Source organism: Typha angustifolia, chromosome 2 (assembly GCF_048772165.1).
Source record: "Typha angustifolia cultivar Huaian chromosome 2, ASM4877216v1, whole genome shotgun sequence".
NCBI lineage: Eukaryota > Viridiplantae > Streptophyta > Magnoliopsida > Poales > Typhaceae > Typha > Typha angustifolia.
In genome coordinates, this window is record NC_133240.1 from 8255831 (window position 1) to 8272450 (window position 16620).

The 16620-nt window shown below is 37.4% G+C and overlaps 3 protein-coding genes across 4 annotated transcripts; all 3 read left to right on the forward strand.

Annotated features, from left to right (window-relative positions):
• Positions 1-194: 194 nt before the first annotated feature.
• LOC140771063 (uncharacterized protein At2g24330-like) lies at positions 195-3054 on the forward strand. Of its 2 annotated transcripts, none has more exons than XM_073112445.1 (5): positions 195-658; positions 1169-1294; positions 1845-2012; positions 2170-2587; positions 2670-3054. In XM_073112445.1, the coding sequence occupies exons 1-5, from the start codon at positions 368-370 to the stop codon at positions 2945-2947; spliced, it is 1281 nt and encodes a 426-aa protein (XP_072968546.1). In that variant the 5' UTR covers positions 195-367; the 3' UTR covers positions 2948-3054. The 2 variants fall into 2 exon arrangements, with proteins under 2 accessions (XP_072968546.1, XP_072968553.1); XM_073112452.1 differs by having other exon boundaries at positions 207-658; positions 1169-1313; positions 1903-2012.
• Positions 3055-6863: 3809 nt separating this feature from the next.
• On the forward strand, positions 6864-8038 carry LOC140772954 (two-component response regulator ORR6-like). The gene is made up of 4 exons (XM_073115225.1): positions 6864-7208; positions 7306-7352; positions 7451-7528; positions 7618-8038. Exons 1-4 carry the CDS (start codon positions 7079-7081, stop codon positions 7774-7776), a joined length of 414 nt encoding a protein of 137 aa, XP_072971326.1. The 5' UTR covers positions 6864-7078; the 3' UTR covers positions 7777-8038.
• An 885-nt stretch (positions 8039-8923) lies between these two features.
• On the forward strand, positions 8924-15928 carry LOC140768723 (coatomer subunit delta-2-like). The gene is made up of 12 exons (XM_073109106.1): positions 8924-9052; positions 9379-9438; positions 10097-10136; positions 10385-10608; positions 11299-11541; positions 12545-12710; positions 13027-13328; positions 13685-13871; positions 13947-14100; positions 14570-14632; positions 14737-14833; positions 15485-15928. The coding sequence occupies exons 2-12, from the start codon at positions 9436-9438 to the stop codon at positions 15572-15574; spliced, it is 1569 nt and encodes a 522-aa protein (XP_072965207.1). The 5' UTR covers positions 8924-9052; positions 9379-9435; the 3' UTR covers positions 15575-15928.
• Positions 15929-16620: the final 692 nt, after the last annotated feature.

Genomic DNA, 16620 nt, shown 5'->3' on the forward strand with positions numbered 1-16620 from the left:
ATTATACTGGGATAAAAGATTATTTCAAGAAGATGGAAGCATATATATTCCATGATATCTTTCCTTGCATGAAGTGACAAGTAACACAATTCTGCTCACTTCTAAAGTTTGAGATACTAATATAAAGGACAGAGATTGAAATTAATTAAAAAGAATCAATAAGCTATCAAAATAATTGTATAGCTGCCACGTAAACAAATTGTACGAACTTCCAACATCCTGAGACGTCGAATCCACCGCCCAAAGAATCCCCTCATCGAAGCGAAACGAGACCTTTCCCCTTTTTCCGCTCCGTCCCTCCTCTCTTCCCTCTCTTCCCTCTCCTACTAATCGGATCCAATCTTATCATCAATTTTGATCCCTAGAAATGGCAGACGACGCTACTCCGACGGCGGGGTTGGACGATCCGGGGAAGCCCAAGGTTGATTCCACGTCGGAGACTTCGCCGGATCCGGCGGCGAAGAGGGAGAAGAAGCGAACTGGCTATGGATTCGTCTCCCGCATGTGGAAGGGAATCTTTCGAGGTCCCGAGGACTTCGAGAAGAGGCTGCAGTATCTCTCCAAGGAGGAGGCCTCCGTCCAGGCCAGACTCAAGAGGAGGGCGAGGACTTCGCGGCAGACGGCTCGCAACGTCATCTTTGTGTCAGTGGTTCTCGAGGTGTGTTGTTCTTCAACCGATTTGAACTGCTCGCATAGTTGGGGAATTTTAGTGAATTATTTAGCGCTGTCGTACTACTGATAAGTTTGTGGTATTTAAGTTCTAATGATGGATAAGAGTATCTGTTTATCTATTGCACGCAGTCATGTATAATTGTGAACATAATAGTATCTCAGATTGTTATTCTTGAACTTTGCATAGTAATAATCCTTTGACTTGTAATAGGTGCATCTTAAGTTGGTCAATTTATTATACGCCTTTACTGATCAATATAAACATCTATAAATTCTGGAAATTTTCTAGATGATTCAACTGGTAGCATGCACTTACCGCTGAGTTTGCATTTATCTAATCATGAATACTTCCTGATTAGTGTTTAAGATGTATGCTAATGATTTATTATTATTTTCTGCAACTAAGTATTGCGTATAAAAATCTTAACAAAATGCACTGGATTGAAGTACTTTTTTTTTCTGAACTGGGCTCTTGTTGTGTTAATCAATTTGCCAGATCGTTGCAGTGTCCTATGCTATCTTGGCTACAAGATCATTGGATTTGAACTGGCAGATGAGAGCAGTTAGAGTGCTGCCTATGTTTGTGCTGCCCGCTTTAGCTGCTGCTGTCTATTCAACATTTGTAAGCCTCACAAGAATGCGTAATTATCATGAAACTCTACTCCTATTTAGATTTTCCTGATGTAAAGTTTTACATTTAACTTTTACTTTGTTTATTGAGCCTTGTTTCTTCTTGTTGCATTTTGTAGTAGTGAGCTTAGTCATGCTTTTCGAAATTACAGTAAATAGTTGTTTGACATTCTCACATTTCTGCAAGAGTTTAGTCTATCATTTGCTTTGACCTGAAGAGGCCTGAATTACCGTTGAAGAACTGATCAGTTGTTCTGATTGATTGCAGCCATTGGTTGACATCTGTACATTGGAAGTAATAAGCAACAGGAAAGTTTATAATATTTCATGTGTTTGTGCCGTATCTGCGAACTGCAAATTCTTTGTATAGCATGTCTGTCTTTTCTATTTCAGGCACACATCATAACAGTATACTAATACACAACTGAAGTCTGGCCATGGTAGTAGTGTATTTGTGTGTGTATACATATATGTATTGGAGTCATGTTGCTTTGATTTGAGCAAAAACAACGATCTTTCCATTTAGCCTATTATCTGTGCAGTTTGATAGGTTGCTGGAAGAATGGGTGGGAAAACCTTATTGGTTGTTTTGTTCTGCAGTTGACCGTAAGGACCAGAAAACCCTTGAAAGGCTCCGTGCTGAAAGGCAGGCTAAGATAGATGAGCTCAAGGAGAGAACAAATTACTACACTACTCAACAGCTCATCCAGGTGGGTTCTATGTCTTGCTTTCCTCAGTCTCTATTTATCTATTATATCATCTGGATCTTGAACTGTGTTCTTGTGCACATTTAATCTCATTCAAAGATGACATTTTGAATTGTATACAGCTTCATAGGTTACTAACTCCACTTGTTGGTTTACCCAGAGATATGACCTTGATCCTGCTGCTAAGGCTGCAGCAGCGACTGTTCTGGCATCTAAGCTCGGGGCAGATTCTGGATTGAAAGTTTATGTAGGGGATGAGTCTAATTTTGATTCCCCATCGGGTAGAAGCAATGATGTTGAGCTAGTGCATTCTACTAATCTTCGGCACAGAAAACCAGTGAATGCGAAAAGTAATAATACTGGAAGCAGCTCTCTATCTCAATTTGCTGATGATTCCTTAACCGATTATGGTGCTGATGCCCAAGAGACTGTTGTTCCAAATCAGAGTGTTGTTGAGCACTATAAGGGTTCAATCACTAATGATGGGGGATGGCTTGCTCGCATTGCTGCTCTCCTTGTCGGAGAGGATCCAACTCAGTGTTATGCACTAATATGTGGCAACTGCCATATGCATAATGGTGGGTCTTATGACTCTTATCTTTAGTCAACTTCACTGAAATAAATGCGAAGAGTTAGCTCACTTGTCAACTCTATATGCAGGGCTTGCCAGGAAGGAGGATTTCTCATACATAACATATTACTGTCCTCACTGTCATGCATTGAATGGGTCCCAACAATCATATGAGCCTGAAGTGACTTCTGCATCTGGCAAAGAGACTCTCATCTCTTTAACTGATGCTAATAGTGTCCATAACCATGGAAGCAACATAAGCTCTGTTGATGCAGGCAGCTCGGTTGCAAACACAACATCGACTATTCAAGAACTGCCTGCAGAAGGCACGGACGAAATTGAAAGTGAGGCTACACATACAACGTGAACCTTTGTATTAGTGTACAACTACTAAGTACTGCTATAAGTTAATCATGATTGGCCTTATCTGGATGAAGAACCATTACATTGCAAAGCTTTGGATCACCAGTCCAATTTTTTTGTGCTTCTCGCATGTAGATTGATGTGCTTCTGGTGGTAGGCATGAGAAGTAAGCATTCCAGGCGATTTTGTGTTCATGTGTGATATGTTTTTGTGCAAAATAATTATGCATTTTTCCAAAGTGTGCAGTTTTCTTTTGTTTTTCTGTTTTTTTTTTCTTGAGAGAGATCACAATATTTACCAGTTCTGTGTATATATTGAGATGAACTGGAGGTACATGATTGCTGTAATATAATTCATTGCATGAATTTATTACTTCCCAGTGCAATGGCTTGTTTTTGTGCTCACTAGATCCTTCCTGAGCCTCGTAAATCAATTAATATGTTCATCATATTTATGTGGCAGATTTGCTACTTGTCGTCAAGGGAACATTTCAAGCAGTTTTGCTACTTGAGCTTCTTCTTAATGCAGTGTAAATCCATAGATTGAATATATAATACCTCTTTTTATTTAATTCTTCAAAGCATCTTAAGGTGGCATATCCAACACAGGGGTCAAATTCTAGTTCCTTTCTTTAATACCCTATCCGAGTGCTAAAAGTTCTATCTTCTCTCCAAGTAATTGACCTGTATAAAATAAGACACGACTACTAAGATGCTTACTAAAATGGAGTGACAATGTGATAATCATCAAGAAAAATGTCAAAAAATTTGTCATGCCCAAGGCTAACACAATTCTGTTAGCAATTGAGTTTGTTAGGATTAAGCGACTTTTAAATTTTATAGCTTTGGTTAATCCATCAAACAATGCATTTGACATTCTTTCTTCTCTAAATTAGTAGTTCAATAGCGGGCTACATGTATATGTATGCTCTTCTTGGTCTTCAAATAGGGCTAGATCCATAAAGAAATTAGAATAATTTTTTTTTTGGGGGGGTTCATTTAAATAATGTGACATAAGTGAGATGTGCCTGAGTGATAAGCTCAATGATATAAACAAATGCACATAGGTATGATGAACTTAAAGAATCTTAGAAGTAGTTGGGTTATATTAATATCATTAGGTAACCAAGCACTTTAATGGACTAAAAGGCAACAAAATATGTTGCATTCCATGTTCCATCACTTTGACCTTTCAAGTATAAATCTAGTGGCTCAGATTATCCAACAAGTATCACATTTGGCCACAAGAATAAGATATGGTCCACCTAATAATTTTCTTGCCTCCAAAAGACAATAATTAGTAAGATCCTTTCCTATATTGTGCAATTATACTTCCTTGTGGGTCAGCTGAGATCTGAGGCAGATCGCTTAGGACATTTTATACCTAAAATTAGTTGAGAATGTAATGAGAAAAGGACTTTCTAGTACAAAAGAAACCTTTAAAAGATGACAAAATGCATTACACTTGCACCCACTTTGGCAAGGTTGTTTTCGCAAAAATTAATAGGCAGCTAAACCAGTTAAAATTAAAATATTTAACATCTTATAAGTAAATAGAAAATATTCTGTTACTTTTACGAATATGTTAATTTAATTTATTTTTAATTAATAAAAGTGAAATGTAGGAGTTGGATAAACTTTTATATTGTTTAAATGATAATAAAAGTAAAAGGTAGGGTGATTTTTATGAATTGCCCTCAAGTTTTTTTGTCCTACACGCAAGACAATAAGACAGAGCGATCCCACTGCCACAGGGTACCCTGCCACTCAGCGGATCTCAAGCATCGGATCAGGGCACACGACACGTGGAAGAAGTACAGACCCTACAGTGTTCATTACTCCGCTTGTCGAAATACCGCCAGACAAGACGCACCACGTTTTCTCCACCCGTCCTCGCACAAGATCCTCCTCCCAGACAGAATAGTAGGTGTCAGAAACCCGAATCCCTGGCCCAGCCTAATTTCTAACACGCACCGACCTACCGTGAGTTGGTAGCTATCTTTTGTGGACGAAGTAAGTAATGAAATCGGACTTTAATTCTAAATAATATTATAAAAAAATTATTTAATAATTTAGCGAGTTAGTTCGATTCGGTTGATGGCTCAATAGTACTATTAGTTTGAAGGAATAGTTCAACAGTGCAATAGTTTGAAGTATATCTTAGCAACGTTTGGTTCAAAGCAATTATTCCACGACGCATATATATTAGTACGTTGACTAGACAACTAAAAATTTAATGAAATCTAAATAACTTTATATCTAGAAAGCGTTATACCTTTAGCCCTTTATCTAATTTATATATAACCTTCGAGCTCATAAATAATTAAAAAAAAAAAAATCTAAGATGCTCCTGGATTTTTTTTGTAAGTTACCCCTCCAAACTTTCTTATTTGTATACCCTTAGAGATTGCTTAACATTTATTAATACTTAATCATGTTGAAGAGATATTCATATAAACAATAAGAGTTTTAAATTTTTTTATACTAAAATAAATTATTTTAAGATATATATAATTAAATATAAATTTCGGAGATATATATATATATATATTAGAATTTTTAGAAGGATATACATGATAAAGAATAACCTTTTATGCTGATGCTCCTTACTTTTTCTATCCGGACAAAATCAGATTTGATCAGGACTTGCAAGAATAACCTTTTCTTGTTTGTTTAAATATAAATTTTAAAGGAGTATATATTAAACTTTAAAGGGTATATACGTAAATTAGAGATTTTAAAGGGTATACATTAAAAAAAAAACCTTTTTATCCTGATCCTCCAACCTTTTTTCGCTGGACAACATATGATTTGATCGGCTTGCAGAGAAGAATCTTTGCCTGTCTGTTTAAATATAAACTTTGGAGGGATTTATACGCAAGTATATTATCAACTATAAATCTTCCGAGGGTATATACGTAATTTAGAGGTTTTAAAGGATATACATGAAGAAATAAATAGAGAGAGAAAAAAACCCTTTTATCCTGATTCTGTTACCTTTTTCGCTGGAAAACATTTGATTTGATCGGCTTGCGAGAGAAGAATCTTTCCTTGTTTGTTTAAAAGATATCGCTGCCACTGCGAAACGATACGCTTCCCGAAGAATATTTTGTTCCTTCCTAAAGTTTCATCTCACCTAGGAATAGCACGGACTTATTCTAAGTTAACGCGAATAAATTTATACCAACCGCTTTATAATTAGAATATGGCGTAATAATTATTCTTTTCCTCGGGGATTGGGTCTTGAGGGGGACGGAGATCTCCCTCGGTACTGATAAAAGATTTCCCACCTTCCCTTCCATTCCACCTCTTTTAAATAATCCCAATTTACTAATTACTTTTTTAATTTTTTACTTTTACTTTTTTTTTTCTGAGGTTATTTGTGAGCGGAGTAAGTCAGGCTGACCGACTTACGAGTTGTGTGGTAGATTTGATTGATTCAAAATTTTAATTAGTTTAAAAGTAATAGACGTAATTTTCAAATTAAGTGGGATAAAATTTCTTTTATTATGACTAATGCATGGATGACATGAGAAGGAAGGATCCGGATAGATACGGTGACGGAAAAAGAACAGGGATTAGTACAAGGGAATTAAAAGCGACGACTCATGAGACTAGATTTTTCCACTGTCAGTAGCAGCAAGTCGGTCAAACCGTGGACTTCTTCCTTCCAGACCCCTGTAAAACCCCCAATTTACGACTCCAATCTCCGACACGTCGGTCTAACCTTCAAGTTCCAAGTCCGCGTCGAGAAGATGCGAGGAAAGGAGGGCGAGAAGATAATAAGAGACTTTTCGGGGGTCCAAATTGGGAGAAGAAAATCTCAATCGAATCGGGCGGTGGGCCCCAAAGATTGTGGAAGGGCAGAGGCCCCTCCTCCCTGGCGGATCCGGATCCGAATCAAGGTGATAGATATCATAGATTTGGTGCGTCTCGGTCCGCTCACCCCTACCCCTGGGATTCTTGGGATTCCGTGGGATTTCCTGCTCCTTATTCCCCTCTCCCCGGGGTTATATAACCCGTAGGGGGCTGAGTAACCCCATTCCTATCCACTGTTTGCTCTCTCTCCACCCCGATCTTATTCTTCCTCTATTTATTCTCGCGCGAAGGATTGCGGATAAGTTCCCTCAGTGACAATGTCGTCGTTCAGAGGTGCCAAGGCTACCGGCGGAGAATCGGCCCCGGAGATCCACGTTCTCGCGGTGGACGATAGCTCCGTCGACCGCGCCGTGATCGCCAAGCTACTCCGCAGCTCCAAATATAGAGGTACTTTTGCAGTTTTGCCCCTCTTCCTTCTCTCCCCAGAAATTTTTCGATTTACTCGAGTTGATAGAGGTTTTCCTTTTCCTCTTAATTTTTGCAGTGACGACTGTTGATAGTGCTAAGAGGGCGTTGGAGTTGCTCGGCTTGGTGAGTTGATTAGTTAGTCTTTCTGGTACTTGATTTTTTCTTATATGATTTTCTTTGAGAATGGGGGCTAATTTGTAAAAATTTGGGATGTGATGCAGGAGCCCAATGTTAGTATGATAATTACCGATTACTGGATGCCGGAGATGACCGGCTACGATCTTCTCAAGAGGGTCAAGGTTAGCATCCAAATTCCCAAATTATCCACAAAATGAACCCATTAATCTGCAATTTTTTTTTTGGTATTAATTACGGTTTAATGAAACAGGAATCCTCGAAGCTGAGGGAGATTCCGGTGGTGATCATGTCCTCGGAAAACGTGCCGAACCGTATATCCCGGTGTTTGGAGGAGGGCGCGGAGGATTTCTTGCTCAAGCCCGTTCGGCCGTCCGACGTGTCTCGTGTTTGCAGCCGCATGATGAGATGAGATCGCCGCCGTCCGATCTCGCCCTTTTTCTTTTTTCTTTTCTTTATGTTTCATTCCCTGTAAGATATTATTTTGTTTTCCGTTGTTTTTTTAGCGGTAGGTTAGAGAGATCAAATGAGAGGAAATGTTAGACGATGTTGTTTTATTGATGTTAGAAATGGAAGAGGCGACCTTTTGATTTGTTTTTTTTATATATCTTTTCTAGCTAAATATCATTGAAAGAATCTTTTAAATGTGAGAAGAAAAGGACTGAATTAAAACAGTTCCACGAGTATAATGTGATCTGTAACAACTTTGATTCCAGCTAGAAGGGGACAAGGTTTTTCTAGGCATGTTGGATTTGATAACCAAATCGAAGAAGATTTTGTGATGGGGTGTAGGTTGTCCTTTTGTGGGCCAAACTTGCCAGCCACGTGTATTAAATGCGGTTGATATGTGGCTATTGTTAAGCTGGGAATTATAAATGTTAATGTAAAATAGTATGTGACAAACGGCTGTTAGATAGCTGTGAACCTGTGACTGGAAAACCATTGGCTTCTTTGCTGGTAATTGAGCGAATTAAGGAGGTTAAAAGTTTGATTTGGGTCAACTAAGGCTTGACCCGATTGAAATATTATATCCAACATTGCAATATATTTTAGTGCTCATATTTTATATATAATGTGTAGTATAAGTAATAAGTTTTTTATGTGTAACGTGTTAATTTTTGTATGCAATACTGCATACTTTATGTTTATACACAGTACATCGTACAATTACGAAGAGTATGTTTTGTTTGCAAACAACATCGGTTCTACTTGTGTTTACTAATATGACTATATATTGGAATTATTTTGTAAATCATTCGACGATTAAATTGGATGCCATAACTTTGAAAAAGAAAATAGAAAATTAAAAGTTCTTAAATTGCTACTTGACCTGAAGGCTAATGCTGACCCGAGCCCATATATCAATATCTTTTATTTAAGCCCAAATTTATTTGGGCTGTGTCTTTCTTTAGCCCAATTGTTCGATCGAAATCCGACGTCTGTAAGCCAAGCATCTGAATTTAGCATCCGGACACGAACAGACGGCTGTGATTTACTGACCTGCGGGACCCGTCGCACCATGGCTGTGCAAAAAGACCTGCGTACCCTTCTTCCTCGAACTCGAAACCCCTACTCGGATCAAAGAAGACCTCGTTCCTCTGCTCCATTTGTCCGATTTCGTCCTCCTCGTCAACCTTGCCTCTCTCCCGCGCGCTCCTCCGTTTGCCAAGCCGAGGTCTCGATCTCAGGTAAGCTCTCCTCTGTTCCTTCCATTCTCTCGTGATCTATGTGTCTCTGTGTTCACCACTCCGATCTTGATGTCAAACCAAAGGTAGGACGCTGTGTACTTGTAATTCGTATCGAAATTGTAAGAAATGGTGTTTTATTATTCTCGTTCTTGCAGATCTGTAACGAATGTAGAACGTATGAATTCTTTCTGCCTGTTTTTAATCTAAAGTTGATATTATATCTCTTTTCTTTTTGCTGTTTGTAATTACTTTTCATGCAAATTGATGATTGAGTCAGATAATCTGCTACCTTCACATGGGAATTGAACTGTGTTTTTGCTTTACAGGTGGTCGTTCGGCGAGAGAATTTGTGATTCCTCTCTGGGCGTGGGATTTTGTTGAAAATGGTACAATGAAAGTTTCGGACTTTTCGTACTCTCTATATCTTATGTTTCTTATTATGATCTGATCTTTTACTTCGGTGGTTGGAAACGTGCTGGAACATCTTGTTATTTGATTAGCAATATGTCCTTGGAATAATAACTAATGTTTCCCTGCTTCTTTACGGTTTCCAATCTAAGATACATTTTTTTGTTGTGTGATAGTCAGTTCTGCAGTTTTGTGTTTACATTTTTGGATGGTCAGTTTTGCTCAATTTTATGATATTTACACTTAAAAGTTGCATGCGCTTTTCACCTTTTTATAGGAGTCCTTTAGTGCCTCATGAGATAAAAGGATATCTGTATTAAGCATTCCAAATTGCAATTTGCAAAAGAACTCAATTATGGAAACAATGAGTTATGCTACAGTGATATTGGTATCAAAATGATGATTTCATGATTTTATTGCACGGCTATATGGCCAAGATCCACTGGTGTAGTAAATAAATGGTTGTTACCGCTTTATCATTTCCTCATAAAAAAGGACACTTTTTATTGACAGTTGCAAAGGTTTGACATGGATCAATTGGATAAAGGTTTCCTGCAGTCCATATTTGTTATCTGAAAGATAATTTCCTGTCATCTTTGAAAAGCTATTGACCATTTTCTGTGCTTGTGTTAACAGGTGGTTCTCGCAGCATCTGTCATAACAAAATCTGGAAAAGGTGAATTTGGTACTTTTTATGCTCATTAATCACGACACTTTTTCAGCTTTTTAATCGAGACAATCTTTTTTTGTAGTTATAGTGTTAAGAGAATTTGGATTGGTTTCAGATTGCCATTGACCTAAGTAGCTATTAGAAACTTTTTGCAATTTACCATTGTAAACAGGCTCAGTACATCCTTTATTGTTGGATACCTGAGTATATTGGCAAGATGGCTATAACAATTGTCTTATTGAACTTACTTGCAGCACTTGTTTCAAGGCAGTATGCTCAAATGTCTCGAATAAGAATAGAAGGACTACTTGCAGCTTTTCCAAAGCTCATTGGAACTGGAAAGCAGCATACCTACGTTGAGACTGATACAGTGCGCTATGTGTACCAGCCTATTGAGGCTCTTTATTTGCTACTTGTTACTAACAAACAGAGCAACATTCTTGAAGATCTGGAAACACTGAGGCTCTTATCAAAACTGGTATCCTTTCTTATATTACATGTTTTAGTATAGGGGCAGCTAATATTTTGAGATAATCCTGCCATATGTGGCTGATTCACATTAATATGCCCTTTTCTTTTTCTCTTCCAAGGCAATTGTTTGAACATTCTGTCAATATTAATGGTGATTGCATCTTATTTGTAAGCTAAAGGTTTGATGGGATGAACCCCCCCCCCCCCCCCACCCACACACACTTTTTTTTTTCTTTTATTATCCATCATAAAAGTCAACTTCAGCAATTAAGCTACTTTCATTATATGAAACCTGTTGGAATTGATGATCAAGGAATGCCAGTAGGGGTCCAGCTATATCTGAATTGTGCCTGAGATCACTTTGGTTATTTTTCAGTTGGTTTGGGCAAAACCAGGCAGAGATCCTTCTGTGACCACAAACTAAGACTGAGCCTCTACCATATTGTTCAGGATTAAGAAACTGACCTAAATCAGGCTGAGATTCAAGTACTGGCTACTGTAGGTTTCCCATACTCATTTTCAAACAACTCAAATCATTCAAGACTGCCCAGCATTAGTTCCCTAGGGAATGCGTAGTTTTGTTGCTTGAAACATCACACTTTCATGAATTTTATCATTGACTATGGCCTTTTCGCATATCTTTAATGTGCTAAATATCAGACTTTACCAGTTAATGATTTCCTTATATTGAATTAAGGTACCTGAATACTCCCCCTCTTTAGATGAAGAGGGCATCTGCAAAATGGCTTTTGAGCTGATTTTTGCTTTTGATGAAGCCATCTCTCTGGGCCAGAAAGAAAATGTGACTGTTACACAAGTCAAACAATACTGTGAGATGGAGAGCCAGGAAGAGAGACTGCATAAGATGGTCATGCAAAGCAAAATTAATGACACAAAAGATGTCATGAAGCGAAAAGCTAGTGAAATCGACAAAAGCAAGGTACCTCATTTGATGTTTTTATATATGCTTTTAATATTAAAGTACTTTAGTCTTGAAACTATGGAATGCAACAGCTATTGCATCATTACTTTCAGTGGATGATTTATGTAGTTGTAGAAACTTTTGATTTTCAAAGCCTAGATTTCAGAACTTTTGTGATGTAATTGATAGAAATGGCTGCAGATACCTAGTTTGTTATTTAGTTCATACTTTTGGTGCTTGAAATCATGTAGAAGATCCTTGAATTGAATTCAGTCCTGTGGATCTCCAAAAGTTTTTTTTAGAACATTGGGTGCACTGGAATTCCCATTAGTTATTGAACATGAGGGAAGACCAATGTGCCTGAGTTTTGTGTTTTTGTGCATCTGTTGATAGTGAAAATCTCTTGACTTTTCTATATAAAATATCAATTTGTAAGGACAAGTAAGCAGGAGATAGGAGGAACTCAATAATTTTCTCAAGGGGCATATATATATACGGATAATTTTACTAAAGATCGTGTATTCGACATGAATTTTTATGAGGAATTGACAACAATATTTACGTTGCATGAATGGTTATAGCCTTATAGGCATATAAACTATAAAGCAAAGGTTTATGGGTTTATTGGTCTAAACTTCAGTTCTAACATCAATTCATGTCCTAGTGTAGCCCAAGGCTTAGTTGAACTGAATACTCTCTTTTCAAGTATCTGCAAGGAACTATGTTGGTTTTCTCATTTTCACATCTGAAAATGCTTAATCCTTGATCTAACAGACTACGGAAACAATAAGGTTGACTTTGGGAAATTGATTTTCTTTTCTCTTTTGGATGATATTGGCAATGCTATGTTTTGCTTTATAGATGCTATTGGCCAATTTGCATGGTTGTCAATGATTCACTTCTATAGCTCATGTCAATACTCTTTGAAGGTTTAACTTGTTCAGTGTGCGTTTAGTATTACTATCATTTTTCTCCTCTCGTTTATGTTAGTTGTACTATAGGGTTCTGTAAAACTTTGCAGATTGAAAAAGGCAGAGGTGATAAAGGAGGATTCATGTCTATGTCTGGTCCTCGAAGAATTGAAAGTAGTTTTAGTGACATGAGTATTTCCAGTAGCGGAACTGGTTTTGGAAGTGGCTCTGGTTTTGGATTGACTACTGATTTGGACTCCTCCAGCAAGCCCAAAGGTTTGTTCCCAGTATCGAATCATGTTGTTTCTACTTTTTGAGTGATGAGATTATCTATATTAGCAGTGTTCTCTTCTATATTCCATCATTCCTGAGTTGATTTAATCATTTGTAAAGAACAAGGGAGTGCATAATCTTTTCTCAGGAAAAAAAAAAAAAAATTTAAAACACTTTGGTGACCTGAGTTTTCTTAGAATTATCACTTCTTTAAACTGTCATGGACAATCTCAGTGTTCCAAATTACAATGTAACCAGTGTTGAAGCACATTGCTTAGGCATCCTGTAATTCTATTATGATGGCTCTGTTCATGTGCAGGCCGTCCATCTGCTTCTGCTGCGGCTCCACCTAAAGGGCTCGGTATGAAACTAGGAAAGACGCAGAGAACAAATCAGTTTTTGGAATCACTGAAAGCTGAAGGAGAAGTGATTCTTGAGGATGTGCAACCAAGTGTTATTCAGTCAAAATCATCTCTTCCACCAAGTGATCCTATTACATTGACCATCGAAGAGAGGCTTAACGTCACAATTAAGCGAGATGGGGGAGTTAGTAATTTTGATGTTCAAGGAACTCTTTTTCTTCAGATTCTTAACGAGGAGGATGGGTTCATCCAATTTCAGGTTCTCTCTTGTGGAAATTTTGTTTTTCACTGTGTCTCAACATATTGTTGGAAGTATTAAGAATTAAATGCATTTATTCTCGTCTATTTCAAGAACACTTGAATTTATAGGTTTCGATTAAGGTAATTACCCTTGCCAAGACATGCAACTGGGAGTGCTGCTTGATCTGACAATAGGACTTGTAAGAAAGGGTCGTCACAACTTTTGACTGTAGACAAGGGTTTTCTTTCAATGATGTTGCGCTGAGAAGTCTGCTACTAAGTTGTAGCAAATGATTAATCTAACAAATTTCATGAATGTATAAATGTGGACTCGTGAATTTTTGGTAACTCTGCTGATCTGCTCTTATTTTACAGATTGAGAACCAAGATGTACCGGGCCTTAGCTTCAAGACACATCCTAATATCAACAAAGAATTGTTTAATACCCAGCATATCATAGGGTTGAAAGATCCTAACAGGCCTTTTCCTACTGGTCAAAATGATGTTGGTCTCATGAAATGGAGAGTTCAGGGCATGGATGAAGCCTCGCTTCCATTGACTGGTATGTACTGTGTTGAATTATCAAAGGATTTTATTTGTTCGATATTCTATAATCTTAGTTGTATCTGTTTTGCAGTCAACTGCTGGCCCTCAGTTTCTCGGAATGAAACTTTTGTGAACATTGAATATGAGGCTTCAGATATGTTTGACCTGAGAAATGTAGTGATATCAATACCTCTTCCTGCACTTAGGGAGACACCTAATGTCAGACAAATAGATGGAGAATGGAGGTACGCTTTGGAAATTCTTATTCAATTTGAACAGCTAGATGTCTCCAATGATGAAGCTTTTTGCATATTTGTATGGATTAAGAAGATAGCACGATGAGCCTTCTCATTCTGTAAGGAAAATACTTAAAATGTTATGCTTAACAGAAGTAATTACAAGCTTCAATTGTCCTACCTAGTTTAAGGTTCCTTCTTTCTCCAGAAAGAAAATATCTAGGGGAACTCAGCAAATTTTCCTTTCATCAATTATCACATATTATTTTAATATTTTCCAAACATCCATTTGAACTTTTATACCATTATCTGCTCTCAGAATCTTGCTTTATTGCCGCAACATTTGTTATTTTACATTACATCTGGTACTACAAATTATCTTCCTTCATTCTTGGGCTGCAATATCACTTCTGAAAAGCTTCCAGTTACTGTGATTACCAGATCTTTAATATTTTTTTTCCTGCCCCCTATGTTCCAGGTATGACTCGAGAAACTCCACATTGGAGTGGTCTATTCTTCTTATCGACCAATCAAATCGCAGGTACATAGTACTGTTTATCTATTCATCTGCAGAACCACTTTCTTTTTATGCTAACAAGCATAAGCACTCGCATTTGGCTGATTATTGCTCTTGTTTCTTTTTAGTGGATCTATGGAGTTTGTTCTACCTCCTGCTGATCCATCATCATTTTTCCCCATAGCTATCAGATTTGCTGCTGCCAACACTTTTAGTGATGTGAAGGTTAGGCAATATGTTTCTCAAGCTTTCCCATTTTTCTAGAGAAAGTGCTGATTAAATTTTAATTACGGATTGCTGGCCAATATTTCTATTCGATTCTTGTGCGAAGTTTGATTTTGTTCAGACGTTGGTAAAGTTCCTTGATCTTGTTCCTTCATCTAGACTCTTTCCAATTCTGAAGGAATTTGTATGGAAAGTAGGTCTTGCCAACTGTTCTTCTGGGATTATTACTGTTACTTGAGAGCTGGTAGGTTATTGTTTCTGAGTGAATGGATAATACTTTGTAGCAACAAAGGTTCCTGATCACACATTATATATATTCCCCATATAGATGTTTCTTGACATCGTAGGCTTACGAGCATGTTGTGCTTGCTCACATACATTTCACTTCGTCTGTCATACTTATACAGATAATGAGGCATTTATGCATTTTCCAATGTCTTGAACTACATTTTGAACCCATTAAGGGAAGCAGCGCATTTCATAGTCTTGTTTCTTTCTTGATTGTTTCTCTATGTTCTTCTATAATATGTTTCATAGTAACTTTTTCTTCATTATCCTTCTCAACTCTAGTAAACTTGATTTACTGCTAATCAGTGATTATGAGAAAAAGCTATGCTTGCTGTTTTACCCTATAGATAAATTTTGTTTCAGGTTGTTAGCATCACGCCGCTTAAAGGTGATGCTTCTACAAAATTTTCACAAAGGACTCAGCTGATCACAGATACTTACCAAGTGGTCTAGTTTCTGGGAGAAATGCCCTACATATGTAATCCGGTCAGTGATTTGAGCAGAATAGAACCCTTCCATCATTTTTGTTCGTGTCTCCCCATAGACTTCCTATGAAAGATCATTCTTTTCTCTTCTTTCTTTCTTTTTCTGAGAAAATATGAAATATCTATCTGGGGCTGACATCTAGTTCTATTTTCTCACAGCAAGAGTTTTAACTTTTTTTCCTTAAAGAATTATTTGTATGTACTTAAAGCATTCCCTTTTCCAACATTGTATTTTCGTGTACTATGCGACATGCTTGGTTGGTCCAGAAAATTGTGGCAGATCAGTTAAATTACTATTTAACAGACATCCAGATATTAATATATTATGGTGTTCTGTATATGCTTGTAAGTTGTTTCTGGAACTTAACAGGCAAAGATCTGGAATCTTCGGTCCTGGAGTTCCCAGAAATATCTTTCTTTTCCAAGAGTCCTGTGGACCATAGAGAAATATAATACCCACAAATTTGGAGCAAGATTACTTGTGGTTGTTAATTGAGAATTAATAGTTGCCATACAATTTATTTTCTGAAAATTAGCTATTGGTCCATCACGACCATAGAAATTGTATTAGTAGGTAGCTTCCCTTGAATGGTGTTTCGATGCGTAACGCCTTGTAATAAACCAGCCATGACCATATAGTGACAATTCCAAACTTGACATCGTTGATGATAAATGTCTGCCTGGTGCAGTGGAGTCATAGCCAAAAGCTTGAGGAGATCACAGCAAACTCTATTTTATCTTAGCCAGAAATAAAAGAAGGAAAATTTTGAGTGGGATCAACTTCCACGTTTCAAATTGAGATAGTCGTGTGTTAATTTTATGGGATTTTGCATTTCGCACCCTATTTTGGTTGACCCTGTTCTTTTAACAAAAACACATAAAAAGCGTCCTAAACCACTACTATATATTTGACGGTGGATTTCAAACTATGATTTAGCGAAAATACGAGGGCCTAATTGAAAATGATAAAAGATAAGGAGTAAACTGAAATAAACATATGATAGGGTGTGAAAT

Excerpts from the sequence above, each read along its gene's own strand:
- LOC140771063 (XM_073112445.1), top strand. The coding sequence starts at position 368 with ATGGCAGACGACGCTACTCCGACGGCGGGGTTGGACGATCCGGGGAAG. Across the intron at positions 659-1,168 it reads TTGTGTCAGTGGTTCTCGAG|ATCGTTGCAGTGTCCTATGC; the intron begins GTGTGTTGTTCT and ends TCAATTTGCCAG. Across the intron at positions 2,013-2,169 it reads CTACTCAACAGCTCATCCAG|AGATATGACCTTGATCCTGC; the intron begins GTGGGTTCTATG and ends TGGTTTACCCAG.
- LOC140772954 (XM_073115225.1), top strand. The coding sequence starts at position 7,079 with ATGTCGTCGTTCAGAGGTGCCAAGGCTACCGGCGGAGAATCGGCCCCG. Across the intron at positions 7,209-7,305 it reads CCGCAGCTCCAAATATAGAG|TGACGACTGTTGATAGTGCT; the intron begins GTACTTTTGCAG and ends TAATTTTTGCAG. Across the intron at positions 7,529-7,617 it reads ATCTTCTCAAGAGGGTCAAG|GAATCCTCGAAGCTGAGGGA; the intron begins GTTAGCATCCAA and ends TTAATGAAACAG.
- LOC140768723 (XM_073109106.1), top strand. Across the intron at positions 11,542-12,544 it reads GTGAAATCGACAAAAGCAAG|ATTGAAAAAGGCAGAGGTGA; the intron begins GTACCTCATTTG and ends AAAACTTTGCAG. Across the intron at positions 14,633-14,736 it reads ATCGACCAATCAAATCGCAG|TGGATCTATGGAGTTTGTTC; the intron begins GTACATAGTACT and ends GTTTCTTTTTAG.